This window comes from Octodon degus, unplaced genomic scaffold (genome assembly GCF_000260255.1).
Source record: "Octodon degus isolate 3935 unplaced genomic scaffold, OctDeg1.0 scaffold00025, whole genome shotgun sequence".
In the NCBI taxonomy this organism is placed as follows: Eukaryota; Metazoa; Chordata; class Mammalia; order Rodentia; family Octodontidae; genus Octodon; species Octodon degus.
The window spans coordinates 8369108-8386063 of record NW_004524601.1 but is presented as its reverse complement, the minus strand read 5'-3'; the positions used below and the strand labels follow the sequence as shown (position 1 = coordinate 8386063).

The window sequence follows — 16956 nt, the reverse complement described above, 5'->3', positions numbered from 1 at the left end:
TTGGAGATGTGGGGACGTACAGCTGTACCTTATCTGGAATATTCTTTTAATGTTTTTAGTCATAATTTCAATTTATATGATGTTGTACTTAAACTGTGTAACAGATTTCTCTCACCGGCCAAGTAATATTGCCTTAGGCTAATAACAATCTATACATGCTCTTCCTAAGGTCTCTTCTGTCCCCTTGATTTAGGGACATATAAAAGGGGGAGGGAGAAATAATACTCACTGTCACATTAGAAATGGTTGGCCCCCAAACAGACCTTCTGATTCTGGCAAATGGAAGGGAAGTAGGATGTAAGCCAATCAGAAGGGAGCAGGGCCCACAGGGCAGGGATCCAGGGCTTGCCGTGCTGTGAGGGCCGATGGAGCTCAACGGCAGTACTCTTTTTTGTACTAGTTAATTAATACACTGACACACAGAAAGAATGTATAATTTAAAAATCTTCAGTTTCAATTTTGTTAAAACTAGATGAAATTTTACTGTGTAATTTAAGTTATTACTTGTCCTGGAAAATATTCAAAACTTCCATGACACGAGGAGAATGTTCCGGAACAAAGAATAGCCACATCCTCCATTCATGAAACAATAAATAGGCAGCATGAGTGAATGACGTGTCACCAAGGCTTGGACGTGTCACCGCGTCCAAAACATGAAAAAGGCAAAAAAGATGTCATCCTTATTTCTGAGATTCTTGGAGAAGTTAAGCAGCTTCCCAAGAAGACATGACATGGAAAACTGAACAACTAGCTTTTGAATTTGCTCTTTTCATAACTTTGTTTTCCAGAAAACCCAGCTATCCCATACAGAATTACATTTAATAAACAGATTACTAATCCATGTATACTACCTCACCTGTCTTGACCAGAAATATTGTTTCAATTTTTCTTTTCACAACTTAGCTTTGGGCATAAAACTAGAGTAGATGAAATAGTTTTCCAAACAAAAACAAAACAACAACAACAACAACAACAACAAAAAAACACCTCACATAAATAACTATTCTACATTTTAGAGACAGTCTCTTTTCACAAAGAATATCATTAAGTTTTGCAAAACATCAACACAGATTTCTCAGGCAGTTATTCACCGACTCCTTAGATACTGTTCTCCTTCCAGAGGACAACAGTGCACTATCGAATGTGCAGGTAGCGGTATAATCTACTGCGAAGCAGAGCACTGCTGTGAAAGTTATTCATTTGTTTCAATGCTAAAGTAATTACTGTAGCAAAGACTTGCTCATTTATCATTTCCTGTTGTCTCTGCTATTTTTTGAAGTTGTCTTTTTAAACAAATATCCTCATTGTCCTTGTTGCAAAACCAATAACTTTATTTCACTCGGTGAGACAACATCCCGATGCACCAAGGATTATTTCTGTTTCCAGAAGGGTTTGTGCACACACGTGTCCTTCCTCAAAGAATTAGCACAGGCCATCCAAGTACTACATTGTCACTTAAGAGATGTCGTAGGTCCTGTCCTTCAATTATGAAAGTTTTCCATAAACATTAATTTCCAGGACTGTATCCACTATTTTGCTCTATGAACCCTCAACCATTTCAGTTTTAAGAATTTCTGTTGCATGTTTTAAGAGGACTTAACCAGTTGGTCTTAAACCTAAAGGGTTGGTTTTCAAGGCTGACACACATTGATAACAGGGGAGTGCCTGGGTAATAAGGAGCTTTGAAGTGGTTGCCAGTGCCTCCTCAGAGTACTTTATTCTAAAATCTTTCCAACAGGCAGTGCTGGCTTCAGCACTTTAGTTAAAATCTGTAAGAAACACAAAGACGCTGCAGCTTTGAACAGTGGTACAGCAGGGTCCCAGGTAGGCGAATGCGAAGCAGGAATACTGAATAAGGCAAGAGAGCCAATTAGCACAGTGCAGCTCTTCTATGACCTATGATCTCTAAGAGCATGACTTCTTCTTTAGCCAGATGAGTTTTTATTTCATCATGCTCGTAAGAGCCAGATTTTCCCTCTTATTTGTGAAATCTTACATTTCCATTATGAGTCAACTATCATTTGAAAAGAGCATGCCTACATGTTTGAAGCAGGAAGATGAAAAGACCCTTGATCTGAGGTTGTATATCCTTTTGGGGAACAAAAAAATTTGAGAACTGAAACATGATTAGGGATCCCAGCTCTGGACTACACAATGCCCCCTACTTCTAGAACTCAAAAGGCTCCGTTTCTAGACACTGTGGTATCCAGCACCGTACAACAGGATTTCTCAACTGTGACCCTGTCGGTGTTTGGAAACTATGTCAAAAGTTTTTGCATTCTTATTCCAAGTCCTTTCCACACTACACTATTTGGAAGTCATCTACTGTGAAATCCAAATGAAATTAAGAAATAAATATGATGAGCCATGTCGTTGGCGAATAGCCTCTTACAGAATCCAAGCAACAGATACAACATATAATTTCCAGTCTGTTTTGGAATGAACTAAGTGAGCCTATTCCAGTGATTTTTTCTTTTTTTTTTTGCTGACGATGATGCTAATCATGATTATAATGAAGATGATAATGATTTTCTTAGGAGAACATCACAGTGATCTGTGTTTCTCAAGCAGTTAGCAGTTCATGGCTATGGTGGAAAGCTCAGAAGCATGCTAAATGGAAGAAAGCAATCAGCACTGATACTAGATGTAGTCCTGATAATATGCTCAGATAACAGGAGTTCGTGGTGCTCTCATTTGCTGACGAGTATGTTTACTACTGATCATTCTCTGCATAGAAGATGGCATGGATGGTTTATTAAAACTGCCTTACAGATAAGATTCTATGTCTGTCTACTGCTTCTTCCTTATGGTTCTAGACTCACATTTCATTGACAACTAGAAGCCAACAACAAAACCATATTTGCCATTTTTGTGGAATGGGTATGTGGCTACGGGTGTAGGGATAGAAGTAGGTTTTGCCCAGAGAATCCTTCAAATACCTGGGAGCCTTCAACTTCCCTGTGATCTCATTAAAGGACAGACATATAGATATATCAACAAGGTAACAAGATTCACAGGGCAATTGTGAAGGCAGCTGACCAATTCATCTGCTTGCTTACTGGGAAAACAGTAACCGTATGTTCTTTGAAAGCTAACTAATAACCCCATCTTTTTGCAATACTTAATTTCTGGAAGAGAAATGAAGTTAGTTTTGTGTCTTTGTTGTTCTGAATGACTTGCAAATTTTTTTTTTTTTTTGTATTTTAGGGCAGGGTCTACAGGGTGTTCAGGGTCTCACTACTAGATTGGACTCCTAGTGATTCTCCCGTTTATAGCTTCCCAAGTGCTGGGATTACTTCCTAAGTGTGCGCCACTATGCCCTGTCTCATTCGCTGGTTCAGTGTGCCCCATGGGTGGGGCTGGCATGGCAGGCCTGGGGATTGAACCTCCATCCCCTGCGCCTACTTGCAGGTGCTTTAATCCGTTGAGCTATTTGGCTGGCCCTTGCTGATAGTTTTATAGACAAACAAGTTCAGTTTCATTATTAAAGGAAAAAATTTTAAAAGTAAGCTTGAGAAGGAATTTGGTAGTGTATGAACCCCCACAAAATGTGAAAGAAAGCGCAGAAGCCAAGAACGTCGTATTAGTCTGGAATGTGTTTCTGGTGACATCATTTTACACTGTCAAATATGACTAATGCATGAATAGCCAGCTCTGTGCAGAACTGTGCATCACATCCTATGCGAAACAATAGATTTCCTTCAGTGAGGGTTTCATGAAGTTAAACCTCAGCAAGTCACCCAAAATGGTGTGTGTCAAAATAAGTACTAAGACTCATCAGAAAAACCTAGCAATATTAAATGCCCTTTTTATGAATTGCTTATTTTTTGTCACTATCAGTCAATACTTTCTGAATTACATGTTACAAAGTTGCCACCCAGGGTAACTTTGTGTAAAACTTTTCACAGGTTTCAAAGTGGAGAAGGGACTGGCGTGTAGGAAGGCGACAGTTATATCGTTATTTCTCGGGGAGGGCTGGGGAGGAGCCCGGAGGAACTCGAAAAGGACCATCTGTCTCCAAATGGCTCTGGAGCACAGGCTTCAATTTCACCTATCCAATGGGCATCTCCAGGCAAAAGAGAGGTGCTGGGAGGAAGCAGGCTCAGGCCAAGGACAGCCCCAAAGGCCCGCCGTGCGCTGCCCCGAGAGAAGAGGCCCTCGCCGAGGTCCTGGTTCTCTCACGTGGACCGGGGGAATTCTGTCGACAGCTGCATCGCTCTTGGCTGGATGCTGCACACATGTAATGAGTCTGTGCTCTACGCAGGCACGCTAAGCGCCACATTTAGTGCCCTGCTCAGGGGACAGACGTCCTTCAGGTATTTTTTTCTCATTGCCAGTCAGTGCGCAATGCTTGAGTCTGCTTAGCGAAAGTTCATCGTGGAGGGACAGCTGTCTCGGTGTGTCCGAAATTGAGATTTTTCAGTCTGCATGTCTGACACTCCCCGCTTCTGCTGCGAATGCGGTGACCATGCCACATGATATCCCCGCTGTCCTGCTTAGCAGCTGCCTTCCACCAATGCTGCCTACCCAGGGGGCACTGCCCACGTGGGCTTTCTGTCACCATCAGGCCTCCTTTTCGGCCCCCGGGCCACACCTTTTCCAAAGCCCACCCCTGCAGTGCACTTCAGCACCAACAGGGTGCCTTACAGGTAGAATAGCTCAGCTGACTGTATTCGTACCCAGCCTCAAGTCATCAAGATGTGAGAAGTGAATTTTTACTGCCTCTGATAAAGTGTTTCAGATGATTGGGGCATGTCAAGTTCATGAACAAAAGCAGTCAATCAAAGAGCTCTGCATGTTTTTGTAAATGGCTTCAGTTCCTTTTGCTTGTTTTATGGAAAACCTTTTGCATTACAAGTGTATGGACCATTCGCTGGGTGACACGGACTTTCGCTTGAGTTCATTCCCTCTAGATCCTCAGACTGCTCTTCGTGGGTCAGGAGCGCACACTGCAGGCCTGGCACCTGCAGCGCAGGGCTAGTGTCCCCGGCCACCCTGCAGTGTCGGGATTTGCACAGCTGTGCTCTCTTTGCTTTCTGTGCTAAGTAGATCTGTCTTTATGATGAGACTTTGTTTTCAAAACTTTTGTTCTCACTTAAGATATGTGCGTGTGTGTTTCTCACAATCTATGAACACTAATATTTCTGAGTGAAAAAACAATGTTTTCCTTAACAGAAATGAACTCCTAAATACTACTTCTGTTAATTCCTGTTATTTCTGTGTGGTCATGAGTACATATGTTTCTTTTTCACAAGGAATATGCAAGTCCTTCAAACATACACCCTGGGGCATAAAGAGCTAATTCTAAAGGTCTCCTGGAAAGAAATACAAATAATCTGATCATCTTGCAATTCTGTCACATGCTAGGTCCTCCCACTAATTTCTTAATTTAAATCCCATGATTAATTATTTTGTGATCATAATACTAAGTGACAAAATATACCACACATAAAATGTTGACTCTGGGACAACTTAAATATTAGCTGTGTGAATATTTTGCCACATAGAAGTGCTGAAAATGTAAATACTGCATTGTGGGTAAGACAGTGAAGGTCTCCCACAAGCAGCTGGTTGGGTAGAAAACAACTTCGCGGATCTTCTGTAACTCAGTCCGTAAGTAGATATAAGCTGTGAGTGCGTTTCACACGGGTGACCACACCCCACACACTGTGCCACGTGCCCCATGAAAACAAACTCCAACTGTCAGAACAAAACAAAAAGAAGAGTAACGACCTCACTAAGTTGCTTGCTAATGCTTCTCGTAATATCTTTTAATTCTAAATTAAATCCTTGGGCAACAGCCTGCTTGTTTTCATCAAGCAGATAAGGAAACCGAGGCTTGGAAAGTTCAGCTCACTGGTGCAAGCTCACGCAGTGGTGCTGGCGAGCCACGCTTTCTGCGCAGTGTCATCTGCGTGCAGGCTATCACCACTCAGCCTGCCGCCACACATTCCTCAGGGTGAGGCAGACAGATAAGTAACACCTCCAGGTGAGCAATTTGTTTCAGCAAGGAGTATTTCAAATCGGAAAAGTGCACATAAATGATGCAGGAAGCATTTATGAACTGGGGCATAAACAGAAAGTTTTCCAGAGTGTCTACCAGGGCCCAGGGCAACTTCGCAGCAGTGAACTCCATCTGTATTGCAAATACCATTTCTGTGTTTATCTATAACCACGCACATAACACAATATTACAGATGACTGGCTGCACGATTTTATGGGGGAGACAATGAAAGCGTGGGAGTTCAAGGGAGCGGGAAAAACTGTGAGCTGCAGTTCATAGAAAGCTTCATGAATTCTGCAGCACTCTAATGTAAATCCCAGAGGGCAAAACACTTGAATTGAGATACTTTCCCTCAGAAATCTTGAGAAAATCTTGACATCCTAATTCATTTCCCAGACTTAAATATTCCAGGCTAGTCTAGTGGCACTGTGATAGGCCAGGCAGACCTTGTTATTTATTTCACTGCTGATACCAGCATTTGTGCTACAAGCTGCTGCCTCCATTTGCTGCTATTTATTTATTTATTTCCTACAGATCAAATTACTGGCCCAGATATAACGTGTTTCTGAGCAAAGTGCTCCCATGTACAGGGGCGAATGGAAGGAGCTTCTGTTTTAAATGTAGATTTTTGCCACATGACCAAATTAATGCCTGCTCTAAGTATGATATGAACCACTTGATATCAGGCCTGTGTAGGTACAATGGGGAGCAACACGTGAGGTGACCTATATGGCGGGTGCGCAGGGACCAGTGCCGTGACCCGCTCGGGCTGGTCCCTTAGCTCCTCTGAGCTTCCATTTTATTTTCTCGGAGTGTTTGTAAGCCTGCTGGATTGGGTTGCTACTGGAACAAGTGAGGAAATGCCAACAGATCTTGGTAAAACTACAGTGTATCACAAAGAAGTTGGGAAATTTTATTATTATTACTATTATTATTATTATTATAGCAGGATTTCTGGGATGTAAACACTATTCCATTTGCTTTTTTTCAGTCTATGTGGAGAAGCAGCAAACACAAGACAAATTTAAAGCCAAATAAAACAGCACTTATAGAGGGCAAAGGAAAAGATAACAAGGAGCAGGGAGATCAAGCTTTGCAAATGGAATGGGGACGGAGCGGTGGACCGAGGGGCTGGGGAGGGGCAAAGCACTAATCTGTGCTTCATGCATGAACCAGCTCCCCATGATGGATGCAATCAGCATGTACCACAAGCACACACAAATAGAAATTGTTGCAAAGATATTTAGAATACATAGACACATGTTTTTAAAGAAGTGCCTCATTGGGGGCATCTCACAGCAATACTAATATCATGGTGAAACATTTTTGGGCCTGGAGTTCAGAAGAGGTAGACTCTAAGGGTGTAGCATCAGTCCTCAGAGACCCCGTGAATGTTTGACAGTGACCCCTCATGCTGTATGCCTCACTGGTCACACTTTTGGGAGGCTGGAATCAGCTGCGACGGACTGACCCTCTGTCCTGTCACACACTCTTTCCTCAATCTCCTCAAATCTCCATTTCTCACCTGTCAAATGCCCACAATGTCTTCCTCACATTTCTGTTGTGAAGACAGAAGGATAGGATATACCTGAAGAGGCTGCATAAATCGCAATGGCTTCTCGGGAGACCAAGTTACTTTGACAGTTCACTCAGGCTATTGAGATACCCTTTGAAGATGTCAGGATCTGCTTAGCGTGGGGGAAAAGGGTGCCAACAAGCATATGAATAGGATGGAAAGAATTTGGTTTAACTATATATTTCCCTGGTTTCTTTCTTCTATAGTTCAGTCTTGAGTTGGGTATCTTAATTACTGCTAAAAGGAGAGACTTCCAAGGAGAAAGTTTTCTAATAATGAATCCTTCCTGCATGTTATAAGAAACCGTGAACTGACAGCAAAATGCTCAATCTTTCCCCACCAGCTAACACCAGGCGTGTTCTCCCCACCCCTGCAACCATCCAGTGCATTCTTTGCCCTCACCCGGGCTCTCTGACAGTCCTGCTTGCCAGCCCTTGTCTAACCCACAGCTATGCAGGGCACGCGGGCTGGGCACACTCTCCCTCAGAGATTTCCCGGGAACCGTGCATTATTTATTTATTTTTTTCCAATTAAAAAATATACATGAATGAAACTTATTACTTTAGTGTGCCACAGACCACTATCATGAAGTTATGCATATTTTAAGGTGATGCTTTAGAAGGTTATCAAAAATTGATTTAAAAATCCCCAGCCATAGGAAGAGTTTCTTGCTATATTTCATAAAAATCACCACGGAAGACTTGAGTTTTCCTGGGCTGTCTTGTAAACAGGGGCTGTGCTATGTATTTCCTATATAATTTAGCACAGTGAAATTTTGTTCCTGGTCTCTTTTACCTATTCTTATCAGACAATGAAAACTTAAGCTTTATTTGAGAGAGACAAAGTGACGTGCATTTACTTCTGTGAACTTTAGGATATGGTTCTGCCCATGATAGCGACTCTATATATTTGCAGAATAAACTGATCCAACTATAGTGTCTCTTTTTATCTTAGTTGTGAGGATGCTTAGGGCTAAATGCAGTAATTGTAATGTCTGTGCCACTGATGGATTTATTTTCCTTAACAGTTTTGCCTTTATGTTTTTCATTTCTGTTTATACAACCTCATTGAACATATTTTAATTATAAGACATTGCAAATCCTTTTTGGAACCTGCTATAGGATATCATAAAACAAAATGCGTTTCATTTTTTAGATGATAAAAACACAAAATACTTGAAGCTCATGGATTTGAGCATCTGACAACTTGTAAAATTACGTATATTTATAGTGGAAAGATATGTTGCAGTTTTCTGAGCATGAGCAGATGCTCGGACAGAAAAGCAGCACAACCAGCAAGTGCCTGTCTGTGATGAAGACAAGCGAAATAGGCGAACCTCACTGTCTTTTCATTATATATGTAATATATGTGATGCATACATGATATATTTTTCAAGAACATGTGCAACTTTCAAGCAGCATAAAGCATTTGCTACTTTAAACTTCCAAGGAAGAAAGTTCGTTAACAGGCTGAAGCAATGGAGAGCCCAGGAAGCCCCAGCTTGGAGGATTTATGAGACGTGTGCTCTCTGCACCTTCTATGTGGACGGACCTGAGTCGAAGCGCATGCCTCACCCTGACGCACAGAGGGTGTCAGCAAAGGCTCCTCTAGAGCGTCGCTCAGCAGTCTCATCCCAGGGCCCTGAAACAGAGCTCCAAGGCCCTGCACTGAAGACTCAGTAGCACTTTTGGTTCCAATAGAGGAGAGGCTACAAAATGAAGAGCCACCTGAGGATGGGCAGACAAGTACTGGGCAGCAGATCTGACCAGCTCGCCATGTCCTGGGCGGACTGTATGCTGCGGCTGCGAGGATATTGGAATTTACTACTCTCCTGCAAGTTGGACGCATCCTAGTCTAATGTACGTGTCAGTTTTATTTGAGGAATTCAGGCATTGCTTAATTTTAAAAAATTTTGCAGTCTGTTCTCCGCTGGTCCTTGCTGTATTCTTTCTTCTAAATGATATTAAAAAGGAGACAGGAATTTATTTTAAGAGTTATTTTTCTTTAAAGATTCCCACTTTTACAGTAAGGAGCGAATGTTCTCATATTTATGGCTCTTAATGTCTGCTCAGTGGAACGAAGGCAGAGTGACTGGTAAGGGACCTAAAACTTGTGACATTAAGGACAGGTGAAGCAAAAGCCGGGCAGGGGAAGCTCGTTTCTCCCCTCTCGTGGAGAGTCCACGGATGCTCTCTCACGCCACGTGGCTGCGATGCTACGTTAGCTCCGAGGACTCAGAGAGCTTCCAGGATTCGGGCTGCGCAGTCCCTGTGTTCTCTCCTTGGGGAGCTTTCGGCTTGTTGGATATCAACAGAGAGAACAATGACACGCCACCTCGCCATTTTCCCCAAATTTGCATCCTAGAATCTGGTATATGCCAATACTACTGCAAGCTAAGGGAAGCTGAGGAATGTGTTATTTAAATAGTTTGTATAAAAGGGGGCATATTGTATTTTAACAAAACTACTAGTGAAGACAAAGCCATATAAAGTAAATTTTGGGGTAACGTTATGTATGCAAGCAATGTTTAACTGCAGTACTATAACACATGGGATACAGCAACGAGAGGATATGCTGAGGTTATACGCAAATACTGCCCCCGGTGACACGGGGACCTAAGCGACACCAGTAGCTGTGAAGGGCACCATGAAGCAATCGCCCACAGATTGACGTGAGGACAAATGCACGTCAGTGATGCACATTCTTTAAGATTTTAGTGTGAACGTAAGAGCCGTGAGGAGCTCCGGGCAGGAGATCCATGTGCTAGCCCTGCTCCTCCCGAGCCTGGACCACAGAGCTGCTTTTCCTGAACAAGCAGCTGTTGGGATCTCTCAGGATGCTCCGGCAATGAGGACAGCAGACCAGAGCCGAGGCTGTCCATGGATCACTGTTCACGGTCATTCCAGGCTCCCAGAATATTCAAAGTTTCAGTTCCATGTTGTGAAACATGGGGATAAAATATGAAAATTTACAAAGAGGGGATTTATGTTTTTTTCCAAATTTTGAGCTATCTGAGGTTTGTGTAAGTCGAACCTCTGGCTGACTCACAGCCTGTTTTCAATCCCATAGGAACTTTTCCTGTACAAGTGTGGGCAATACCCCTAATGCAAATGAAATCTTGGAAAGAATGAGTGGAAAGAATGAGTGGTAGTGTATATCGTGAAAGGCAGAAAAATCACTATTGACTGAAAATTAAGTGTGAATCTAGATTCAAGTGATTCATGCCTGAATAGAAAGTTCTGCTTCAAAACACTTCACATACCATTACCAACCTCAGTCTTACACAAAATTCCCACGAAACATAGTAGTCTGATAAAATTCCAATTGTATGTCCATACATTTTTCCCTCACTCTAGGAAAATCAAATTAGGGATGTATATTCTTCAAAACAAAATTGTGTAATTGCTAAAGATTATGTTTTTGTGTAATATTCTTTATAATTCTGCATGTCTGAGAAAATACATTTTAATTTCTAAATAAATTATAATAATTTATTTTTAAATAAATTATAAATACTTTTTAAACTTTGTGTCTAAATAGAGAGAGCCTCTAATACTACTTGTAAATATCCTCTCTAGCGTTTCAGAGACTAAGAAACTTTTTTACTATTCATTTTCTTCCAAAAGTTCAAATAAGAACATTTGCACTTATTCTAATGTACTGCTAAAAATGGCATTAACTTTCACTGATGCCCATTAATTTGATAAATGTTTTGTCATTTGTACCATTTGCACTGTCAAAACAAGTTAATTATAGCTTACTGACGTTTTTGACAATTGCTTTAACTTTGGAAACAAAAAAGTCTTATTTGTTTCAACAAAAATTTTGTTTTTGCCCTTTGAAAGAGGCAAGAGAATACCATCACATGCTAGGGGTTGTGCAGGGTTCAATTTAGCAAAAATGATAGCGACTCCGCTGGCCGCGTCGAAAAGTGCTCGTGTTTTACATGGAAAACACTACATACCTGCATAATCTGTTCTTGCATAACGTCCATCTTCAGACTTGGTAGTTGTAGTTGTATTATCTGTGGTGGAAAATTCACAATAAAGATTGATTGGCATTTACCTAAATATCTGCAGTTGGTTTCTTCCACATCATCTTCCCTGCAGTTAATTTTTTTCTACAACTAGGATTCCAAGAAATCTCTATAAAATACATCTAAGTTTCTAATGCTTGTTTCTATTAGATGGTAAACACTAGAAATGACGGCGGCTTTCTGAGCTTTGGGACAGCGGCAGCCTCTTAATTGTAACTGCAGCCAATTAAGGAAAGGAATTACAGGTCAAAATCCAAACATGTTTGTTCTGAACAAATCCAAAGCAGAACATTCTAGTACCGTACGTCCTGCTTGTAGAAGGGCACTTGAAATATTTCTGCTGCATCAATAAATACAAATGGAGTGACCTGCTTTTAATTTTGAGGTTTCTAATGAATTCTTAGAGTCTTTGTTGAAAGTGCTTTTGACGGTCTTTTTAGCCCTTGCAATGAGAATATCTACTCTCTTCTGAATACAGACTTCTGTGTTCACTGCAATGCAACAATACAGTCTCATTATGAAGAAAAAGATGTGGACTCCTTTGGATAGGCCCTCAAACACCTATAAGCAACCCAAATGCTACGGCAGACGCTGCTACTCATCGTAAATCAGAGCTGTCTTTGGGAAATGAATCAGCTGCATGATAAGGAGCTACCTTCACTTTCCATTTCTGCACAAGGACGGAAATTATCCTTTGAAATGAATTTTGGTGTGAACAGTACCTTGACATCGACCCAAAGACATGACTTCGATTTTCTCCTGTTTCTGACACGACGCTTCCTTGATCTGACACGCATTATCGTAAGACTTCCCATCCGAAGCACAGAGGGGGTTGAAGTTGGTGTGAGAACAGTCAATGTTGCACACACACCTTAGGGAAGAAAGAAACAAAGACACGTGACATCAGTAGTGCTGTTCCTACGTTGTGAGCCAAACACAAATGGGAGAACTGCTAGTTGGCAAGAGCGCAGCTCGGCAAACTTGAGTTGATTCTAGGCAAGTGGCTTCACTTTCCTACCTGAGATAAAAGGAATGCAGAACTAACCAAAAAAGAAAGATTCCAAGGACTAGGAATGGAAAGGGAAAACTTTGGCCCTGGAACCTTTGGGACATATGCGCTAACTTCCGGAGCGATGCCCGCAGACTTGGAGCAGCCTGGGGTGGTTGAGACCCTCTGGGTTCAGTCCTCTTCCATGCGCTCTTACTGTTGCTTCCCTTGAGGGACACTAGAGTGGATACAGCTGAAGGAAGACCACGCAGAGGTCAGTCACGAGAAAGCTAACAAGTACATTATTTAGAATGCAATCAAGAGTGAAGGCTCTGCAGCATAAGCAAGAGCTTTTGTAAAAAGTGCTAAGTGGGAATCTGCAGTGATCCTTAGCATCCCTGGATGTTGCAAAAGCTCTCGAGTGGCACGAAAGCTACAGAAGCCCTTCCTAGGGATGATCACACCCTGGAGACAACCATGTGTGTAACGGGAATTTGTTAAGCCCCTCAACATTATCGCTTCCTAAGGCAGCTCTCATTTTACAGGCTATAATTATTATAAGACAAACATATTTTAATAAAGGCTATTATAAAATAATAAATATATGAGTTGTCATTCAGGATTTTAATTTTTTTTAGTCTAAAAAACTTTTGGTGAATTAATGGGAACTGGGTCACCTCAACAAGCCATAAAAATTCAACATTTAAAAAAAAGTTTTGTATGATTTTTAATGTTCTTATAATTCTCTGTATTTTACAGTCTACTTTGTTATTCAGAACATTGTGCTTTTTTCAGTATGTGTGCAAACCTGCCACTGCCTGGGAATATGAACTCATATTTACAGTGTTTATTAATATTTATATTATTTTTATAAATAAAGTATATGCCTCTCCAAGTTGTGAATCACACATTTTAGTTATGCACATCTTCTACAGAGCTGGGCATGGAATACAAAGATGATAGCAACCAGCTGGCTCCTGGCTGGGCTCTTCACACGTGCTGGTTTATTTCATCCTCCCAGTGGCCATTTACTGACCAAGGTAATAGGTGAGATCAAAGAGCTAGCAGGCTGCAAGGAAGGACTGACCGGTGGACACGTCACGCCCGAGCCCACCTCCTCCTGTACTCCACAGGCCTGAGTTAAGAGCATCCCGCAGCACTGCAAAAGGTGCAGTTCGTGAGCAGATCCCTGGGCCCGGTGAAGCTGGGGAGCTTGGGGGGTGCTCTCTGCAGGAGGTACTCTGGCAGCAGATCTGCTTCTCTGGGATCACTGCCTGGCGGGTTCGTTCAGAAGAGGGGGGTCTGCCTACACATCAGTGCGCCCCAGGGTGGGGTCCTGATGCCATCTGTGTTAGACTTGCCCAGGCACGCAAAAAACGCCAGCAGGACGTGCACCAGCATGAACCACACGGCAATGGCTTTAGACACTCTTGGCTATTTTGACATTCACCTGTTTAGGAACACCTCACTGGGGCTGATGCTAAGCACCCCAAAACGCTTCGCTCGCAGAGAGGCTGCACTCCTAAGGGCGCCCGCCATGACGCTGTGGCCAGGGCTGATTCTCGGCCTGCGGACTTCTGAGGCCTGGAGCTGCCTGTGTTCAAAGGCTTCTGCCGCTTCTTAGGGCAGATTAGGATGCGGGACTAGAGAGGGCGGCGCTGCCTTAGCTGTTTGTGATAAATGAAGAAGGGGTGGGGAGACTGGCTTTGCATTTTGGTGTTTTTTTGTTTTGGATAAAAGTGATTATTTTCCCTTCAAGCAAATTTAGCTTTTGGCTCAATATTTTGAAGAATCTTGAAAAATTATCTTTTATCAGTAGAAGTACAGAAAGAAAGGTATGCTGTTTCATCTACTTGAATAGTAAATGGGAATAATATTAAAGGTTTTGCAAATATCTACAAACTGAAAGAAATTTAGAAAATATTTTATATCTATATCTCTCTCTCTATATATATGTTATACTGGACAAAATGGCATTAGCCAAAAAATCACACTGTCATAATAAAATAATCAAATGTTAGAGTTGAGACAGGAGGAGAAAATTTGGTTGGATATAATTGGCCAGAATCAATCTTTCAGTGAAAAATTCACTTAATGAGGCACCAAATTAAATAATAGTTCAAGATATTTCACAAAAGCTTTCTTTGTAATTGGCTGCTGTCTTTTCTTCTTCTAGTGTGAGTGAGTTGAGTTTAGTTCTATGGATTTGGGCCTGTATCTTTTGTCTTCTGCTTTCCTACTATTACTTGTTCAGGATTTCCTTTTAAGATCTGTTACCCTTTTGGAAATTCCTAGGTCTTGCTATCTCCAATAAAACCTTTCAGGGAAAAGCTAAGAAAATGGGGTAGATAGGTGGGATTTTTATTCTTATCTGGAAAGGAGGATGTACGCTCCCTCGAGTAGATGTAGATTTTCTGAATCCTACATTCTGGTCGTTTAATAACTTCTGAATGAACTCCTGGGATACAGACTTCCCACGAGCACGGGCAGGCTGCGCTCTTCCCCTGTTTACCTTCGATACCTCCCTCTTCCTGTTCTGCTCACTGGTCTTGCACATGTTGCATAATAGAAAAGTGAATTTGAAAAAAGGACTCTTCTACATCTTAGCAATCACTGAGCACCAGAAATCTCGGGGACTATTTTTGTCTTCTAAATAACTGGAAGACACTTCCAAGATTTGCTTAAATAGTTTGAAAACTTCCTTGCTTGGAGAAGGGAGAGGCTGCACCTGGACCACCAAGGGTCTGCCATTTCTGCTTCTTCAGGCCACCAAGCTCTGATTATGTCATCATCACTTCTGATTGTCTGCATATCTGAGTCCACTAAATCTTGTTAATTAGAAAGATAGCCAGAGCTCCAAGAGCACGGCCTGAAGTCCTAAATTCATCCTGACCTCTCCTGGAGAATTATCTTAGCGTGCTCCACCCCAGCCAGCACTTTGGGAGTCTGTAAAGTTTCAGTAACTTCATGTTGAGTAGATAACTGAATGAAATGAATGGATATAGAAACCATTTTGTATTCCCTAAGAAAGGTAGCCACTGTTACTGTCTCCACATGAGAGATAAGAAAATTGGGTCTCGGTGAAGTCACATAGCCGGTCAGGGAAGAGCCTGATTTTACATCTAGGCGTTCTGACGCCAGAGATCACATTATCCCATGTATTGCGAGTCCAAGGCAAAACAACATAGACTTCTTTTTCCACCAACTGCTTAAAGGAATACTCTGGAGGACCAGCATTTGAAAAACAACACAAACATTACCTATTGTCTGTCTGTCTGTCTCTCTCTCTATTTTAGGACAGGGTCTAGAAGAACCACAGGGTCTCACTACGTAGATCTGACTCCTAGTGATTCTCCTGTTTTCAGCCTCCCAAGTGCTGGGGTCACAGGTGTGCGCCACCATGGCCAGTCTCAATCACTGTCTCAGTGTGCCCTGGGGGTGGGGCCAGCATGGCAGGCCTGGGATTGAACCCCGGCCCCTGTGTCTGCCTAAGCAGGCACTTTAGTCTGCTGAGCTATCAGGCTGGCCCCTATATTACCCATTGTTAATCACTTATATTCTGCTTGGAAATTCTGTATTACTGTTTTTTCTCTTTTTTTAAAGAGAACACACTACACCGTGACTGAGATGGCTACTGAGACTGGGCATGGTGGCGTGTGCCTGTAATCCCAGCGTTTGGGAGGCTGAAAACAGGAAGATCGCTACGAGTCCGATTTGTGAGGGAGACCCTGTAGACCCTGTACTAAATATATAAAAACAAACAAACAAACACAGCAGATGCTCTGCTTCCCCACACATCAGTATAAATACTGCTCCACCAATGATCAGCGAGTTGCGGTCCTGCCTCTCAGGTGCAGTAATCAATGGTGTCCCGGGGCCTGGTTCGTTCTTTCTTCTCTCATCTCTAAAATGGCTCACTAAACCCCTTTACCTCAGAGAACATTTTTTTCTGAGCTGAACGACACCCACAATAGGCAAAGAAAATAGTACCAACCCTTTCTGATCTGCACACCAGTGTTGAGGGGGAACAGCGGCTGCTTTCGCTGTCTAGCTATATCTTAAGATATTTGGATCTAGTTTTAGGTACTGATCTAGCTGGAATACTGTAGTAATCTGTCAGTTTATTGCTACTACCAATTGCTGAAAAATGCAGAGTGCCGATAGAAAGGTGACAGAATTTTCACAGGGCGGGATGGTGAGGTTGCAGGTGACGCTGCTTTAGCAGTTTATTCAAATTAATTTTGGGTTTTTTTTCCTACAGAAATGAAAGGCACACATTTTTAAAACAGAAACTACACTTTCTTCACTGCCTTTGGCAAGTGATTGCATTATTATTCATTGTGAGAGGAGTA

The 16956-nt window shown here is 42.1% G+C and overlaps 1 protein-coding gene across 1 annotated transcript in view; it reads right to left on the bottom strand.

The window, feature by feature from the left end:
• The window catches only part of Tmeff2 (transmembrane protein with EGF like and two follistatin like domains 2), a 251043-nt gene that overhangs the window by 35848 nt on the left and 198239 nt on the right, over window positions 1-16956 (bottom strand). Inside the window, exons 6-7 of the mRNA XM_004628614.2 lie at window positions 12339-12487; window positions 11545-11604 (exon numbers count right to left, since the gene is read on the bottom strand). Coding sequence (XP_004628671.1) covers window positions 11545-11604; window positions 12339-12487 — 209 coding nt within the window. The remainder of the gene's footprint in view (window positions 1-11544; window positions 11605-12338; window positions 12488-16956) is intronic.